This window comes from Nicotiana tabacum, chromosome 22, assembly GCF_000715075.1.
Source record: "Nicotiana tabacum cultivar K326 chromosome 22, ASM71507v2, whole genome shotgun sequence".
NCBI classification, from domain to species: Eukaryota; Viridiplantae; Streptophyta; class Magnoliopsida; order Solanales; family Solanaceae; genus Nicotiana; species Nicotiana tabacum.
This window is the reverse complement of record NC_134101.1, coordinates 121,008,660-121,025,812: the sequence shown is the minus strand read 5'-3', so window position 1 is coordinate 121,025,812 and position 17,153 is coordinate 121,008,660. Positions and strand designations below refer to the sequence as shown.

The 17,153-nt window shown below is 34.7% G+C and overlaps 1 protein-coding gene across 2 annotated transcripts; it reads left to right on the top strand.

Moving 5' to 3' along the window:
• The first annotated feature begins 6,300 nt into the window (after positions 1-6,300).
• Positions 6,301-17,056, top strand: LOC107813194 (cycloartenol-C-24-methyltransferase 1-like). 2 transcript variants are annotated; one of them, XM_075242583.1, is made up of 14 exons: positions 6,301-6,440; positions 6,532-6,635; positions 8,303-8,369; positions 13,748-13,821; positions 13,922-14,006; positions 14,109-14,164; positions 14,866-14,920; positions 15,222-15,269; positions 15,352-15,435; positions 15,515-15,631; positions 15,709-15,792; positions 15,879-16,004; positions 16,456-16,553; positions 16,651-17,056. In XM_075242583.1, the coding sequence occupies exons 2-14, from the start codon at positions 6,553-6,555 to the stop codon at positions 16,712-16,714; spliced, it is 1,041 nt and encodes a 346-aa protein (XP_075098684.1). In that variant the 5' UTR covers positions 6,301-6,440; positions 6,532-6,552; the 3' UTR covers positions 16,715-17,056.
• Positions 17,057-17,153: the final 97 nt, after the last annotated feature.

Sequence of the window (17,153 nt, the reverse complement as noted above, 5' to 3'; positions counted from 1 at the left end):
GAGATTTACTAAAATAAATATTAATTGGCATGACCGGTTGACCATATCGATTCAATTATGATGCGAAAAAATAATTAAGAATTACATTGACACATATTGAAGAATAGAATATTCTTCAAGAATTCTCTTGTGCTGCTTATTCTCATGATATATCAGTTAAAGGTTGAGATTGAATCCTTTGATTTCTGGAAGGAATAAAAGGTGATATATATATATATATATATGCCCAGTCACCTGCCATGTGGACCGTTTACTATTATATGATTTTAATAGATGCATCTATTTTATGGTCACATGTGCATTTGTTATCAACTTGCAGTTTGGTTTTTGCAAGATTGCTTGCTCAAATTATTAGAGCACAATTCTAGAATATAAATTATGATGATTTATCTTAATAATACTGGTTTAAATCCAAGTTGGTTTAGCAGAAATTGTATGCCTCAAATTATAGCTAAATCATTGGTTATGAGAACAAAACTCCCAAAAACAAAATTTGGTATGAGATTTATTATTTAATATACAACATCACTTGTACGCATCTAGCCAAGTTATAAAAATTTCCCCTATCACAATCGGTTCAGGGTCAGGAACCAAATAATTTCTATATAGAAATATGGATGTGCTATATGATTTAATTATGCCACCAAAATGCACAAAGATGGTTGGAAAATGTGTTGGTGATCCCAGCATTAGGGGGAGAAAATAGGCAGCTGAGAAAGTGATACGTGAAATGAATTATTATGAATACATATAGATCCTCGTACAAGAAAATATAAACTTGAAGTTCAAGTGATAATTCATTTACAAATTATTGCCAGACGCATTTGCTGACCCAAAGCTAAATGTCATATTTCAGCTGCTAATGCTCCAAATAGAATAAAGTCCATGAGGGACAGAGTCTATGGCACGCATGAAGTGTAACAGACCAATCGGTTCCAAAGATAAAACTCCTTGAAGAAGGAGAGGGGCAAATATTCAAAATGGTCATAATAAGGAGGCAAGTGTCCTAGAAGAGCACCACGACATAACACTTCATAAAACCTCATGGGAGAGACTCAGGTACCTGAAAATAATGAAATAAAGAGATCTCAATAAGTTATGTCTTTATTGGGTAATAATGGAACCGACATAAAATGATTGTCAACGATATTGTTAATATAATGTAGCGCTCAATATGATTAATATTGACGAGGATCTTGAGATCAAATCTGTTATGAAATTTGGACGGATAAAAGATTGGCCAAATAAAAAATACGCAATGAAATTGACTTCACTTGAAAAATGTAAAGTCGGACGGATAGTCCAACACCTGAAAGTATAAAGTCAATTGAGGTATAAATGTGTTCTTGTGCGAAAGGTTCAAGTCGATAGACATAAAGACGACTTGTGGCACAAGAAAATTAGTAAATATCCTCACATTGATTATATGGAGACATGTTCTCTTATAGTGGATATAGTCACTTCAGGTTTTAATCTGGCAATATATGAAAAACTTGATATGCGTATAGTGGATATCATTGAAAGATTTAAATTGTCTTGGAGCATATTAAGGTTTCCAAGAAATTTATTAAATAAAGCTTCAAAAATCCTTATACGGATTGAAACAATCAGGGCGCATGTGGTATAATCGCCCTAGAGAGTACTTGTTGAAAGAAGGGTATAAGAATAATTCAATTTGTCCTTGTATCCGTATAAAAGGATATGGATTTGAATTAGTTATAATCGCCATGTATGTTGATGATTCAAATATCATTAGAACTCCCGGAGAGCTTTCTAAAGCAATAGACTGTTTAAAGAAAGAATTTGAAATGAAAGATCTTGGAAAGACAAAATTTTGTCTTGGTCTACAAATTGAATATATGAAAGATAGAATTTTTGCCCTTCAATCAGCATACACTAAAAAGATGTTAAAGAGCTTCTATGTGGATAAAACACATCCATTAAGTACCTCGATGATTGCGAGATTACTCGATATAAATAAAGATCCACTCCGACCTCATGAAAATAATGAAGAGCTTCTTGGTCCTAAAGTACCATATCTTAATGCAATTGGTACGCTAATATATCTTGCTAACACTACAAGGCATGACATAACTTTTTCAGTTAATGTCTTAACAAGATATAGCTCCGCTCAAGGAGAAATTAGAATAAAATCAAGCACATATTGTGTTATCTAAGGGGGATTACCGATGTGGGTTTATTTTATGGTAATGATTGCAATACCGATCTTGTTGGTTATGTCGATGTGGAGTATTTATCTGACACACACAAGGCTTGATCTCAAACATGTTATGTGTTTACATGTGTGGCACTGTCATATCTTGGCGATCGACTAAGCAATCAATCGTGGCTACTTCTTCTAATCATGCTGAGATAATTGTTATTCATGAAGCAAGTCGAGAATGTGTATGGTTGAGGTCTACTATACATCTTATTCGAGACAAAATGTGGTTTGAAGTGTGATAAACTACCCACAGTTTTGTATGAAGAAAATACAACATGCATAACCCAATTAAAGGGAGGATTCATAAAGGAGTTAGGACAAAGCACATTTCACCTAAATTATTGTTCACATATGATCTTCAAAAGAATGGTGATATTAATGTGCAACGGATCCGTTCAAGTGATAATATGGCTGATTTGTTCACCAAATATCTACCGGCGTCAACCTTCAAGAAACTAGTGTACAAGATTGGGATACGAAGGCTCAACGATGTGAACTGATGATCTCATCAGGGGAGTTAATACGCGTTGTACTCTTTTTCCCTTACAAGGTTTTGTCCCATTGGGTTTTCCTTGCAAGGTTTTTAACGAGGCAACCAAAAGGCGTATTTCTAAATATGTGTACTCTTTTTCCTTCATTAGAATTTTTTTTTCCCATAGGTTTTTTTTCCTAATAAGGTTTTAACGAGGCACATTATTTATGGACATCCAAGGGGGAGTGTTATGATAAAAATCAAAATATGGTGGATGTCTACTCTTCCTCCATGATCTTTCTCTCAAATGGTTAATGACATATTTTCTATGCTCAATGACATATTTCATGACATATTTTCTTCACTTTTCATGCCTATATAAAGACCTTGTAATAGATAGGAAAATACACACAATTGAAGAAGAAAATCTCTTCCTTCTCTCTATCTCTATTTTTGTTCATGTTTTACTAAGTTGCTTTTATTTCTTGTTCATGCTTTACTAAATTGCTTTTATTTCATAACAATTATTACCTAGATCAACTAATTTTGTCCTAAAAATGAGACATGTCAATTTTTCCACACGACACTTGGCAAATTTTCATGACTGACTTCTTTCCTTTTAATAATAGATATTGATATTGATTTGGGAAGATAAAACATTTGCCCTACGTATTCTATCGTAAGGGTTTAGAGAGAGAAAATTTGGGGATGTTGGGGAGGCTAGGGTTTAACTAATTATTGCCTAGTTCGACTAGTTTTGTCCTTAAAATGAGACATGTTAATTTTTTCACACCAAACTTGACAAATTTTGATGACTGGCTTCTTTTCTTTTAATAATAGATAGATAGTGACCTCTAGAAAAGGTCATTTGTGCAAATGTCCCGATCAAAGCATCATTTGAAACGGAGTCCACAGAGCGTGAATGCCACTACAAAATGGACCCGACCCATTTTGTTGCTAGGTCCCAAAAGATAATAATGTTGTATTAAAGCTGCAATGTCAAGTAAAATAAAAAATAAAAAAATTCTTGGATCTTGTAGTATCCCAAGAGCTTAAAGAGTATTTTATTTTGCCAAATTTTGGTCATTATTAAATTTAAGAAATGTATACAGATTACATCGGAAAAATAATCTACTTTGTCAATCTAGGTGGCAAATAAAGATTGTTTAAAGTTGAATCCCCCAAAGTTGTCATTATAAAACTTTTTCAGTGGTGTGCTAAATCCAAATCTCGTGAGATCTAGATTTGTTTGTTCTTATACACAGTATATATAAATATCTTATGAAGCAAAAATAAATAAATAAATAAATAAATAATTAGATTTATCTCCCACTTCCACTTCTCATGTGCTTGTCTCTCTCTACTTGTTGTCAACAACAACAACTAAGAAGTAAGTTGCCGAGTAGTTGCTGAATGAAAATTAACCAAACAAAAACTTTCTAATATATTTTTTGGCCATGACATCGGACATTCTTTAAATAGAAAAGATATCTATTGAAATAAACATCTATAATAAGTAATACTGGAAACGAGAACAAAACGTGTAAGCTAGATGCCATGATAATTTATTTGAACTTCTTATTATTAGTAAGTTTACCTATTCTTGAAAAATCTTAATAGTTCAGTTGATTGGCTATTTAAACTTTTTCTTTGTTGGTCGGTTTGATTCCTTACCTTATAAGTAAAAGTAATTACGAAAGAACAAAATATCAATAAATTGAGAAATCATCTATTCACGGCACAAAAAGCGCTCATTCACTTCGTATCCGGAAAGGCAGGCGGGGATCAATCCTTATCCCCTCGCCTACTTTCCTTTTCCTTCCTAATAATAATAACAAAATTTAAAAAGGTTTACCCAATATATTAGGATAAGACTTCATTAGCGAATTGATAATCGACGGATTTCTAACGATTATTTTAACCCTATCCATTAGGATAAAACTTAATTAGCAAAGTACTAATCCACGGTTATATTTTGAATGAATTTTCAAATTATTTTTCAAACTATGAATACTTCGAGTAAGGTAAAGTAAAGTAAGGATAATTTAGTAAAATACTCCTTAGAGTTAATGCTATTAAATACTACTACTTTTTAATGACTGTGTCAAAAGTTTTAGTAAAATGTTAGATAAAAGGGGAGAGCGGCCAAAGGGGGTATATTTCGACTTCTTCCCTCAAATTTTAGGATCCGTTTCGGTCATAGATTTTACCAAAAACAAATTTGGATTTTATTTGGCAAATATATATTTGTTCATAGATTTTGGCAAAATTTCAAATCCTCAAATCAGTTCAATAGCTGGTTTTGGACCAAAATATCACTATTACATTTTTTTAAAATTACCCCAAATTTTTGTATTTTATAAAAACAATATTGTTTCGTCTTCTCGGTCATCTGACAGTGTACTATTATGTAGTTCATTATAAAAATGATAATTTTCTACCAAATTTATTTATGTTTAGGATTATAGTTTGCGATAATATAATGAATGTTATTAATAATGATATTGTTGGATATTTGTGATAGTTTTTAGAATTGTAGGTATGTTTCATGTTTCATGTTTTTTCAAAATAAATCTGAAAAATATATTTTGAAAATTGATGTTCAAATACATTTTAATTGAAAATCTATGGCCAAACGCTAGTTTAGTAGGGAGAAAATTTTGTAATCGAGAAAATAAAAATGAAAGTAGAAACTCCACATTGCCGGCTTCCAATTCCAAGTGATGGATTATTTCTCACTCTTCCTTTTGGATTTGCCGAAGAGCACTTAAATCAAAACCGGGCATAATAATAAGTGTGATCCCAATAGAGTTCAAAGTTCCCTAGGGGAGTTTGTTTTTCTCTTTTCTTTCCCTAGGAGTGATTAATATCGGCCAAATCTTGATTTTATATTAGAAAAAAACTACTTCAATTTTTTTTTCAAAAAAATAAACTATTACTAAGCTACCGTTTGTTCATACATTTCCAAATTTATTTTATAAAATCTGATTTGGTTGAAGTTTTATTTGAAGATGAAAATGTGTATGGACATTAGTTTTCAAAACATATTTCACTTTTTTTTAAACAAAAAAAAACATGAAACATGACTTATACCTAAAAGTTATAAAAACTGCCACAAATACCCAATAGTACTTTTATCAATGACATTCGTTATATTATCACAAACCATAGTCCTGAATATAAATAAATTTGGTACAAAATTATTGTTTTTATAATGAACTACATAATATACTATCAGATCACCGAAAAGACGAAACTGTATTGTTAAAAAATAATAAATTGTGGGCTCTTTTATAAAATACAAAAGTTTGGGATAATTTTTAAAATATATAATAGTAATATTTTGGGTCAAAATTTGGGATTTGGGTTTTAGGAGTTTACTAAAATATGAATAAAATTTATGAATAAATATGTATTTGCTAAAATAACCCAAATAAATTTTGGGTCCTAATAGTAGTCTATTACTTCATCTTATAGTAGTCTAGTATAAGATGTGCAAAACACGTGCTGACGTGGCCCCACCACACTTTTTCGTTCTGTTATGTTCTGTTTGCTGTCTCCAAGTTTTTCTTGGCTGGCAGTGTTTGTATTTATATACATATTGTAAATTTTCCCGCACCTCCACCAAGTACATCTGCTTTCTACGATCTGTCTCTGTTTTATTATACTCTTTCCCATTTCTCTCTTGAAAGGTGAAAGGTTCTCTCCAAGAATACAGAGATCCTTTCTCTACATAGATTTTGTGTATGTATGTAACCTTCTTCTGCATTGTAAAAATTGTATTTTTTTTTTGGGATTTTTTCATCATGCATGTGGATTTTTTCTTTGTTTATAGATCTTGTGATTTGGGAAAGAAATGTCAAAACAAGGGGCTTTTGATCTGGCATCTGGGGTTGGTGGCAAAATTAACAAGGAGGAAGTTCTCTCTGCTGTTGACAAGTATTCCTCTTTTCTCTCCCTTTTTATTATGCTTTTGGGTGTAATTCAAATTAAATATGAAAAAAAGATTACCCCTTTAAAGCTCAGAAACTAAAAATCTGAGATTTGTATGCAATGTCTGTTGGCAGTCTTTTAGAAAGAATCAGTTTTTATCTATCTTTGGGAGATTGATCTGTTACACTTAAGAATTGTGATATAATTAATAGGACTGTATCACAAAGATTTCTATTGTGATTATACTGTAGATCCTATTCTTTTTGTGTAATGCATAACATGTTTGGTGGAGTAGTGATGATGATCTGTCATTTTCTAAGATTACGTTGAGCTACTTAGATCCCGTTTGGATTAGGTGATTTGAAGTAGCCGATCGCTATTAGGTGCTGAAACTGATTTAATAAATAAGTAGTTACATGTTTGGGTGCAAGTACTGAAATTTGATAATAAGTTGCTACATTAGTTGATAAAAAAGTGCTTATAAGCTCTTTTTCTGTTAAAATGACTTAAATAACCTTAGAACTGTTTACACATATAATGGCGTAATTTCTTCAAAATTTTAGATTCCAGATCAATACAAAATATTCTTTTTATCATTTTATTTTAAATATAACTGTGCTTAGATAAGATAATTTTTCTGATAAATATAATTTATTTTATGATAAGCATATAATCATAAGTTATAATAATTAATAAATTGACAAAAGTTTCTCAGTAAAAAATAAACCTAAATAGGGCAAAATATTTGAAGAGAAACAAACATTGTCTTCATCACCACAACACTTAGAAAGCAATACACCAAAAATTTGATATGTCCTCATTTATTACATACCGTTCAAAGATTAATACACAATCACATATATATAAATATGCAAAGGAATAGAGAATTTGCTTATCTTAAATAGTCAATGAGAATTGCAGACTTGAAGAGGGGGGGGAGGGTTAGGTTGGGTTAGGTTGAATACTTGAGGCAATGAGTATCGATGCCGGAGTTTTGTTCTAAAAAGAAATATTTTAAGGATAAAATAGTAAAAATCTTGGTCAAACTTAAAGTGCTTATAAGCTAAAATTTCATAAGCTGGGGGGTGACCATCTTATGACTTTTGGCTTATTTTTGACTTATAAGCACTTGGCTTATAATCACTTTTAACTTTACCAAATGCGTAGGTTTTTTTTTTCTCTGGGTGTTATTAATAGTGCCAACATCATGTTCTTTAGTACCTAAAATTATTTTATGAACCTGTTGTAGCTTAGATAAGTTAATGATATTTCTCTGACAACTCAATTTTTGAAGGTCCAATTTTTTCTTTGAGGTCCTTAGAGTCCAGAAAATTCCCGCCCACCTTGCTCAATAATTTCCTGTCAATAAAATTGCCATATTGTTTTTTGTGATATAATAATATAAGAGGTCAGCTATCAAAAGGATGGAGTAGTACTATTAATTGTTTTTCTAGTAGTAATAAAATTGTGTCTACTACAAAAAAGAGAAATTCTTGAAGTCAGAGACATTTTGATCAGAAATGGACACCAAACTTCTGCTTGCAACCGATTTCCGAATTGCAGTTTACTTTCCTTCTTCCTTTTTTTTTGTTTCTTTTTGTTTTATATGATTGTTAATCTTATCAATTTTTCTAAATGTATTTGTTGATTTAAAATTTTATCAAATGAACTAGGTATGAGAAGTACCATGGTTATTATGGAGGTGAAGAAGAAGAGAGAAAGAATAACTATACTGACATGGTGAGAAACATTTCTATTATTTATTATAATTTTAATGCTTTAGAAATCAGTGTTCACAATCTATGCACAGTAATTGACAATTGTTGGATTTGGCAATCTCGTATTCTCTGGTAATCCTCATGTCATCCATTTGACATTGATTGATCATGTAAAGCTTTGCTGTTGCTGTGTAATTGCATATTGATATTCCTATTTGAGCCTGTTAGTGACGTGGGAAGAAAGATCTCTTACACAGTCACACATTATATCTAGTTAGCAAAACAACATCCGAAACTGTTTCAGCAATTGATGAGTGATTTTGCGCACACACCTTGAGAGGAGGTGTTATTGGCTTATAAGAAAGACAAAGTGAGTTTTACACCCTGCTCCTAACTCTTTTGATGTGATTTTGCTGAATAAAATGAACTAAGAGGACAAACTTTTCTTTTATCAATGAAGATGAATTCTTTCTTGTTTTACTTTAGCTCCAAAAGCTGAATTATTGAGATCTCTGAATAGTTACTAAAGCTATGGTGATCTTGGAGGTAGAAACTGTTATTGCTTTTGGTTGGAGCCAAAAGCTAGGAAACCAATACGTGTCCCGGCCAGACCTCTTAACCATATTTTAGCTTTTCTGTATTATCACATTTGCTGCCTTTTGGAGCCTAGAAGTGCTATGTTGCACAAGCCAGTTCTGTTATTTGAGGAAAAGGCAAAGTTTTAGAAATTTCAACTGAATTGAAGTTGGAATAGGTTAGGTTTATAGCAGCTCATTATTTCATTAGTCTCAAAATTTTCCCTAACTGTTAGATGGTTTGATCTTGTCTTACATAGACTCTGAATGCGGTAATACTATGATGAATGAAGGTGGTAATATGGGATAAGTGTAAACCTAAAATAAGTTGGAGAGAAGCTGTTTCAAAATACCTATAATCTTTTAGCAAATACCTAGAATTTGCGTAGCTTTGTGTTATGCAAATTCACACGTTCTTGTCTTCCTGTAGACCAGCAAAGAACTTTACAAGTTTAATAACTCAAAGGATGTTCTTGTTCAAGTTAGTATGAATAGAGTTGTTAAGAACATAACATGAAGCAAATAATTCATGCAGGCGACACCAACAATCCCTACCGGTTAGAATTAGGACTTAGTTGTTGTTAGATAGTTATGTAAATTACCCTAGTCCCACATGGAATATGAGTAGAATATGTATTGTGTATAGTTATTAATAGGGTTGTTGTAAAACACTTATAAAAAATCAATATTATATTTTTCTCCCGTGCATTCTCACATGATATCAGAGTATCGGTCAGAAAAATTCGATGTGCGTCATTCCAGTGACGTCCAAGAAGAAAGAACTCAATCACCGTGTAATTTTCCGGTGACCTAAGTGGTTGTCTGCGTCAACTATCATATCTAGCGGTTTTGTGCGAAAACCAGCACCACCACGAGATCCACCATAGTCCAGCGACCACCAGTGTTATCAAAGGCGAAAAGCGTAAAAAAAGCTCTAATGTCCCTTGGGGCTTTAAGCGCAAAGCGCAAATAAAGCGTGGGCTTTAATTAAAAAAGGCGCAACTGGAGAAAAAGTAAAAATATTTATAAGTAGTCCAAGACTAATAATTATAAGCATGACTAACAAATATATGGACAAAAAAATTGAAAAAAAATTATGATAAAGGGAAATATCAATTGTTTAATGTCGTCTTTTCAGGATTACACTCATTGGCAAGGAAAAGTATGTCTTAGAGCATTGATGCGACACTAAAGCGTCCACAAAGCGAGACGAAGCGCTCAACATGTTTTGAGCCTCGCTTCAGGGCTTAAGCGCGCCTTTGACAACACTGGCGACCACGCCCCTGTCACCCCCTCCGGCAGATCTTGCTCCACGCGCCCACACGCACCTGGAAGGTCTCCAGAATTTTTGGCGAGTCTGTTCACGCGCCGGCGCATGAGCATATTTTCCGGCATATTCCAAGTTTGGGTTTTCTTTTGCGTTGGTCGCCTTCTTTTTCCAACTTAGCGAAATCACTTAAATGCTCTGTTTTATTTCTTGATGTCCTTGTCTTTATACAGGTACGCAGTACGGGGCGGATCATTGGCACCAGGTGTTAACCAAATGGACTTTATTACCTTATTCTTGCAAAATCACATGGACTTTTATCTTATCTTCCTTCAAGAACTCGTCCTGTTACTGATTCACCTGACTATTACATAATAGGTTGAGACATCCTAGTTTGTCGAAACTTTTAGAAAATGGTACCTGGTTTATCTCAATTGTCTACCCTAGAGTGTTAGTCATGTCATCTCGGTAACAATACTCGCTCTCATTTTCGTTTGCGTCATGATAATCGAGTAGAGTCACCTTTCACTTTAGTCTATTCAGATGCTTAGGGCCCTAGTCGGGTCAGTTCTACCTTGAGATTCCGCTACTTTGTCAGTTTCATTGATGATTATTTCAGGTGTACTTGGATATTTTTGATGAAAAAACGATCCGAGTTATTTTCTATTTTCCAGACATTCCACGCTGAAATTCAAAATCAATATGGGGTTTCTATCTGCACAATTCATAGTGATAATGCCCTAGAATATTTGTCCATCCCCATTTCAGCAGTTTGTGAACTCTCATGGGATTATTCAACAAACATCTTGTCCATACACATCTCAACAAAATGGGGTAGCTGAAAGAAAGAATAGACATCGTATTGAAACTGCTCGTACCCTATTCATACAATCTCATATTTCATTGCGTTTTTGGGGGATGCCAGTTTTACATCTTGTTATCTTATTAGTCGTATGCCATCATCAGTTATCCAGAATCAAGTTCCATTCTCTGTCTTGTTTTCCCATCCACCTTTGTTCTCTCTTCCACCCCGTGTCTTTGGGAGCACGTGTTTGTTCATAACCTTACTCTAGGAAAAGATAAGTTAGTTTCTCGTGCTCTTAAGTGCGTATTTTTGGGTTACTGGAGAACGCAAAAGAGATATCAATGCTATTCACCTGACCTCCAGTGGTACCATGTTACCTTTTTTGAAACTCAATCATACTTCACAGGTCCAGGTAATCTCTTAGATATTTATGAGGTGCTACTAATTCTATCTTTTTGATATTCAGTCACTATCTCCCATTTATCTTCCTCTATAACTCCAGCTCCACTTACAACTTCATGTCCATCACCTAGTCCAGTTCAACCATTTACAGCTCCACCACTCTTGACTTATTATCGTCATCCACGCCCAGCATCAGGCCCAGCTGATTCACGTCCTGCATCTGACCCTGCTCCTATTGCGGACTTGTCTCCTTTTAGTTAATCGATTGCACTTCGAAAAGGTATACGATCCACACTTAATCCTAATCCCCATATGTCGGTTTAAGTTACCACCGTCTATCATCACCCCATTATGTGTTTGTATTATCTTTGTCCTTTGTCTCCATTCTTAAGTTTACAGGTGATGCATTGTCTCATCCAGGATAGCGATAGGCTATGATTGACGAGTTGTCTACTTTACATACGAGTGGTATTTGGGAGCTTGTTCCTCTTTCTTCGGGTAAATCTACGGTTGGTTGTCGTTGGGTGTATGCAGTCAAAGTTGGTCCAGATGGACAAGTTGATCGACTTAAGGCTCGTGTTGTTGCCAAAGGGTATACTCAGATATTTGGGCTCGATTACCGTGATACATTCTCTCTCTTGGCCAAAATAACATCAGTCCGCCTTTTTCTATCCATGGTTGTTGTTCGCCGTTGACCTCTCTATCAGTTGGACATTAAAAATGTTTGTCTTCACGGTGATCTTGAGGATGAGGTTTATATGGAGCAACCACTTGTTTTTGTTGCTCAAGGGGAGCCTAGTGGCCTTGTATGTTGGTTGTCGATCCCTCTATGGTCTAAAGCAGTCTCCTCGAGTTTAGTTTGTTAAGTTCAGCACAATTATTTAGCAGTTAGGCATGACTCGTAATGAAACTGATCACTCTTTGTTTTATCGGCATTCTGCTTCAAATCTCTATATTTATCTGGTGGTTTATGTTGATGATATTGTAATTACCGGCAACGATCAAGATGGTATTACTAAATTGAAGCAACATCTCTTTTAGCACTTTCAGACAAAGGATCTGGCAGATTTAAGTATTCTCTAGGTATTGAGGTCGCTCAGTCTAGCTCAGGTATCCGAATTCTAAACTTCTTTGTAGACTTGTTGACTCCTATGGATCCGAATTCTAAACTTCTGCCAGGACTGGGGGAGCCGCTTAGTGATCCTGCAAGATATAGGCGGCTTGTTGGTAAATTAAATTACCTCACAGTGACTAAACCTGGCATTTCCTTCCGTGTGAGTGTGCCAGTTTATGGATTCTCCCTGTGATAGTCATTGGGATGCAGTTGTCCGCATTCTTCGATATGTAAAATCAACTCCAAACAGAGGATTATTGTTTGAAGATCGAGGCCATGAGCAAATCGTTGGATACTGACGGGGCATGATCATTTTCTGATAGACGTTCTACTTCTGGATGTTGTGTTTTAGTAGGAGGTAATTTTGGTTTCTTGGAAGATCAAGAAACAGAATGTAGATGCGGGCTAGTGCAGAAGCAGAATATTGAGTAATGGTTGTGGAAACATGTGAGCTAGTTTGGATCAAACATTTGCTTAAAGAGTTAAAATTTGGTGAGATCAGCAAGATGAAACTTGTGTGTGATAATCAAGCTGACCTTCATATTGCATCAAATCCGGTGTTCCATGAGAGAACTAAATACATTGAGATTGAATCTCACTTCGTCAGAGAAAAGATAATCTCAGGAGATATTGCTACAATGTAATGTTTGTGAAGTCGAATGATCAGCTTGCAAATATTTCACTAAGTCTCTCCCTGGTCCTCGTATTAGTTATATATGTAACAAGTTTGGTACATACGATTTGTATGCACTGGCTTGAGGGGGAGTGTTAGATAGTTATGTAAATTACCCTAGTCTCTCATAGAATATGAGTAGAATATGTATCGTGTATATTTATAAATAGGGTTATTGTAAAACGCTTTTAAAAAATTAATATTATATTTTTCTCCCACGCATTCTCACAGTTGTTGTATTTAATTATTTACTCTTATATGAGTATGATGTTTGGCTAGAACCTTTTACAATTCAGTGCCAGGATTTGGAGAATCTCTTTACATGCCAGTATTGGAATGAAATGGATCCGAATAGAGTGTAATTATTAAAGTGTAATTCGTATAGTCGACCTCAACTAGTTTGAGATTGAGGCTTAGCTGGTTAATAGATTTTGATTCAGCTATTGGAGCTTTGTCTCACATCAATTGACTTTCTTGTCTTACATAAAATATTTATGTACTTTTGTTGAAACGCAATTATGTACTCTAGAAGCTGCAAAGTTGGTAACACAATCTTTCATTCAGGTTAACAAATACTATGATCTTTGCACTAGCTTCTACGAATACGGCTGGGGAGAGTCATTCCATTTTGCACCCAGGTTTGTTAATTATGGTCCATTCATGCATATGTGAACGAATGTTAGGTTTCAGCCACTTAGTTATTACTACTTACTATTTCATTCACCCTTTTGCCTGCAGGTGGAAAGGAGAATCACTCCAAGAGAGCATTAAAAGGCATGAGCACTTTCTTGCCTTGCAACTGGGATTGAAACCAGGACAAAAGGTTTGGCTTGCATATGTTATCATTAATGAAAAGAAGACATAATGAAGTACTTACAGGATTACTACTTCAAATTATCTGTTGAAACCGGGAATATGACTGTAGGTCTTGGACGTAGGATGTGGAATTGGTGGGCCGTTAAGAGAAATTGCTCGATTCAGGTGAATGAAGATACTTTGAATTGTTGAGCTCCTCACTATCATGTGGGCCCTGTATTTCAATTTATCCTTTACTGGGCGATTTTTCAAACTGAAATGCGATTAATTGTATATGTGCCCCCCCTTTTACCATACCATGAGCTTGGTAGTCAAATTCAGAATTTAACTTGATGAAATTCCATATTGCTAATTGCATCATGATATATAATGCTAAGTTTGCCACGCCACCATATATAATAGATATCTCATGTTGGCAATGCATTAATTAGCATGCTTTGTGTACATGTGATCCCTCATTATCGGATGGGTATTGTAGGATGAACTTTAGTGCTATTGGTGAATAATCTGTTCAGTAAATGGCACTTATCTCACAACTCTTGAGATCGACTTAGACTCTGCTGTATTCAATCTCACACCTTGAGCTAAGTAATGACATAGAATGGTACTGAACATCTGAAAGTTGAGAGGCGACGAAATGAATGCTTGCCCATTTAGGAGCTTGTTAGATGTCACAACCCTGTGTTTCACATCTTTTATTGACACAATGAAAGCAGTTAATGAGGACTGCAAATTCATCACTTGCTCTTTTTTACTTAATAGTGGTAAATTGTATATGACACGATCTGTGAAATTCCTTATGGTAATCTGCTCTTTTTACCTAACAATTTTTGTAGAGTCTCACCATTTTTATTATAATCATGCAGCTCTACATCAGTTACAGGCCTCAACAATAATGAATATCAGATATCTAGGGGACAGGTATTTGCTTTGCTCCCTAGTTGTGTTTGTAAAACCAGCTCTTGCAAGATGTCATGTATTTTGGCAGAGATTACCTGTTACTTATTCTGACCAAATATATTAACAAATTAGAAGGATAGAATTGGAAGCATCAGACCTTTTTACTTTTCTCTGAAATCTGGTTTCTGAGATCACATGTCATCTAGTTTTCCAGCCAAAAGATAAAAAGAAAAAGGCTGATTATTTCGCTTTCCCATTTCAAATGGTTGAAAAAATTTATTTAGTTTTAGAGTATAGTTGTCTAATACCCTTTACTCTACAGGTGTTGAACCGCAAAGTAGGATTGGATCAGACTTGCAACTTTGTAAAGGTAGTAAATTTGCAGATCAAGTCAAACTTCTTTGAACTGCCTGTTCAGTGCATGATTTGATTGTCTTGTGGTGTCAATGCAGGGTGATTTCATGAAAATGCCATTCCCTGACAATAGCTTTGATGCAGTGTACGCAATAGAAGCTACCTGCCATGCACCAGATCCAGTGTGTATATTTTTACTGTGTTCAATTTTGATTTGTATATTGACTGCTTGTTGGTTATTAATACATTTAATCTTATAAGGTTGGATGCTATAAAGAGATTTACCGGGTGCTGAAGCCTGGTCAATGTTTCGCTGTGTATGAGTGGTGCATGACCGATTCTTACAACCCCAATAACGAAGAGCACAACAGGATCAAGGTACATCCTGAAGCATTGAAGTAGTTTATCAATCTATTGGATAGTTTTACTTATCTTAATTCTTTCATTGTCCAAAGGCCGAAATTGAGCTCGGAAATGGCCTCCCTGAGGTTAGATTGACAACACAGTGCCTCGAAGCAGCCAAACAAGCTGGTTTTGAAGTAAGTGCCAAGTCCTTTTCTTCTAAAGCCATCAAGTAGTTGACTTCCCCTTGGAATTTGCATTTAAACTCTACTTGTATATGAAGGTTGTATGGGACAAGGATCTGGCTGATGACTCACCTGTTCCATGGTACTTGCCTTTGGATACGAGTCACTTCTCGCTCAGTAGCTTCCGCCTAACAGCAGTTGGCAGACTTTTCACCAGAAATCTGGTAATATTTCTTACAACACTGTCTCTTTATTGTTTCGGATAGTTCATCTGTAGACCTGCATGGAAGGCGGGGGATAATTTTGACATCCCAATTAGTTCATTGTCAGAGTTTCCCTTGAAGTATAAGATATTTTTTCTCCATATAAAGTTCCACATCACCTATACAGTCTTTGGTTTTCGGTATAAATCCTGCATAACTATTATGATCTCCTTATAAAATCCTGCATAATATGATTTCCTCATAAAATCCTGCATAATATGATCTCCATATAACTAAGGCTATGTTTGGTTTCGCATAAGCTATGCAGAGTCTAATACCAGAAACCAAATGTTGTATTACCAATTTTGGTACAACTTATATGAGAATTTATGTATTATTTTACTCGGGTATAATGTGGGACAGGAATACACGTAACTAAACGACCCCTAAACTGTTTCACATGATTTATTAGGTTTCGGCGCTTGAATACGTGGGACTTGCTCCTAAAGGTAGTCAAAGGGTTCAAGCTTTCTTAGAGAAAGCTGCAGAAGGTCTTGTCGGTGGTGCCAAGTAAGATTATGACTCCCTCGTAAATATTATGTAGTCGACTAGTTTCATATACCGTAATATTGAACATATGATTAACATCTTTAACCTGTTGTTTCAGGAAAGGGATTTTCACACCAATGTACTTCTTCGTGGTTCGCAAGCCCATTTCAGACTCTCAGTAATATGGAGTTTAGTCACTTAGCTTTTTGCTTTAGCTAGCAAATCTGTAAGATTCTTCGCACAGAACTTTACACATTGAATATGACCGCCCTAATTAAGGTGACTACAGTTTTTGGAGGGCGTTGTGGGTGGAGGGTTTCTTTTTCTGTGTTGCTTGTCTGGCACAATTTGATTTCATGTCTTGCTATTTTTGCCATTGATGTCCTTGTTCTAAGATATATACCTATTGACAAGCTCATAAAGGTGGGCATTTGCTAATATATGGTGTTTCAGGTAAACAAACTTATTTCTTTGGACTAATCAAAGAAGACAATTGTTTGTTTTTTGTGATTCATCGTGTTCTTGAACACTGAAATCTACAAACTTTTATATTCTCTTGTTGCATAGTATTATGTTGCATCTATGTGAGTAAACTAATATTTAGTCCTTTTTTCTAAAATG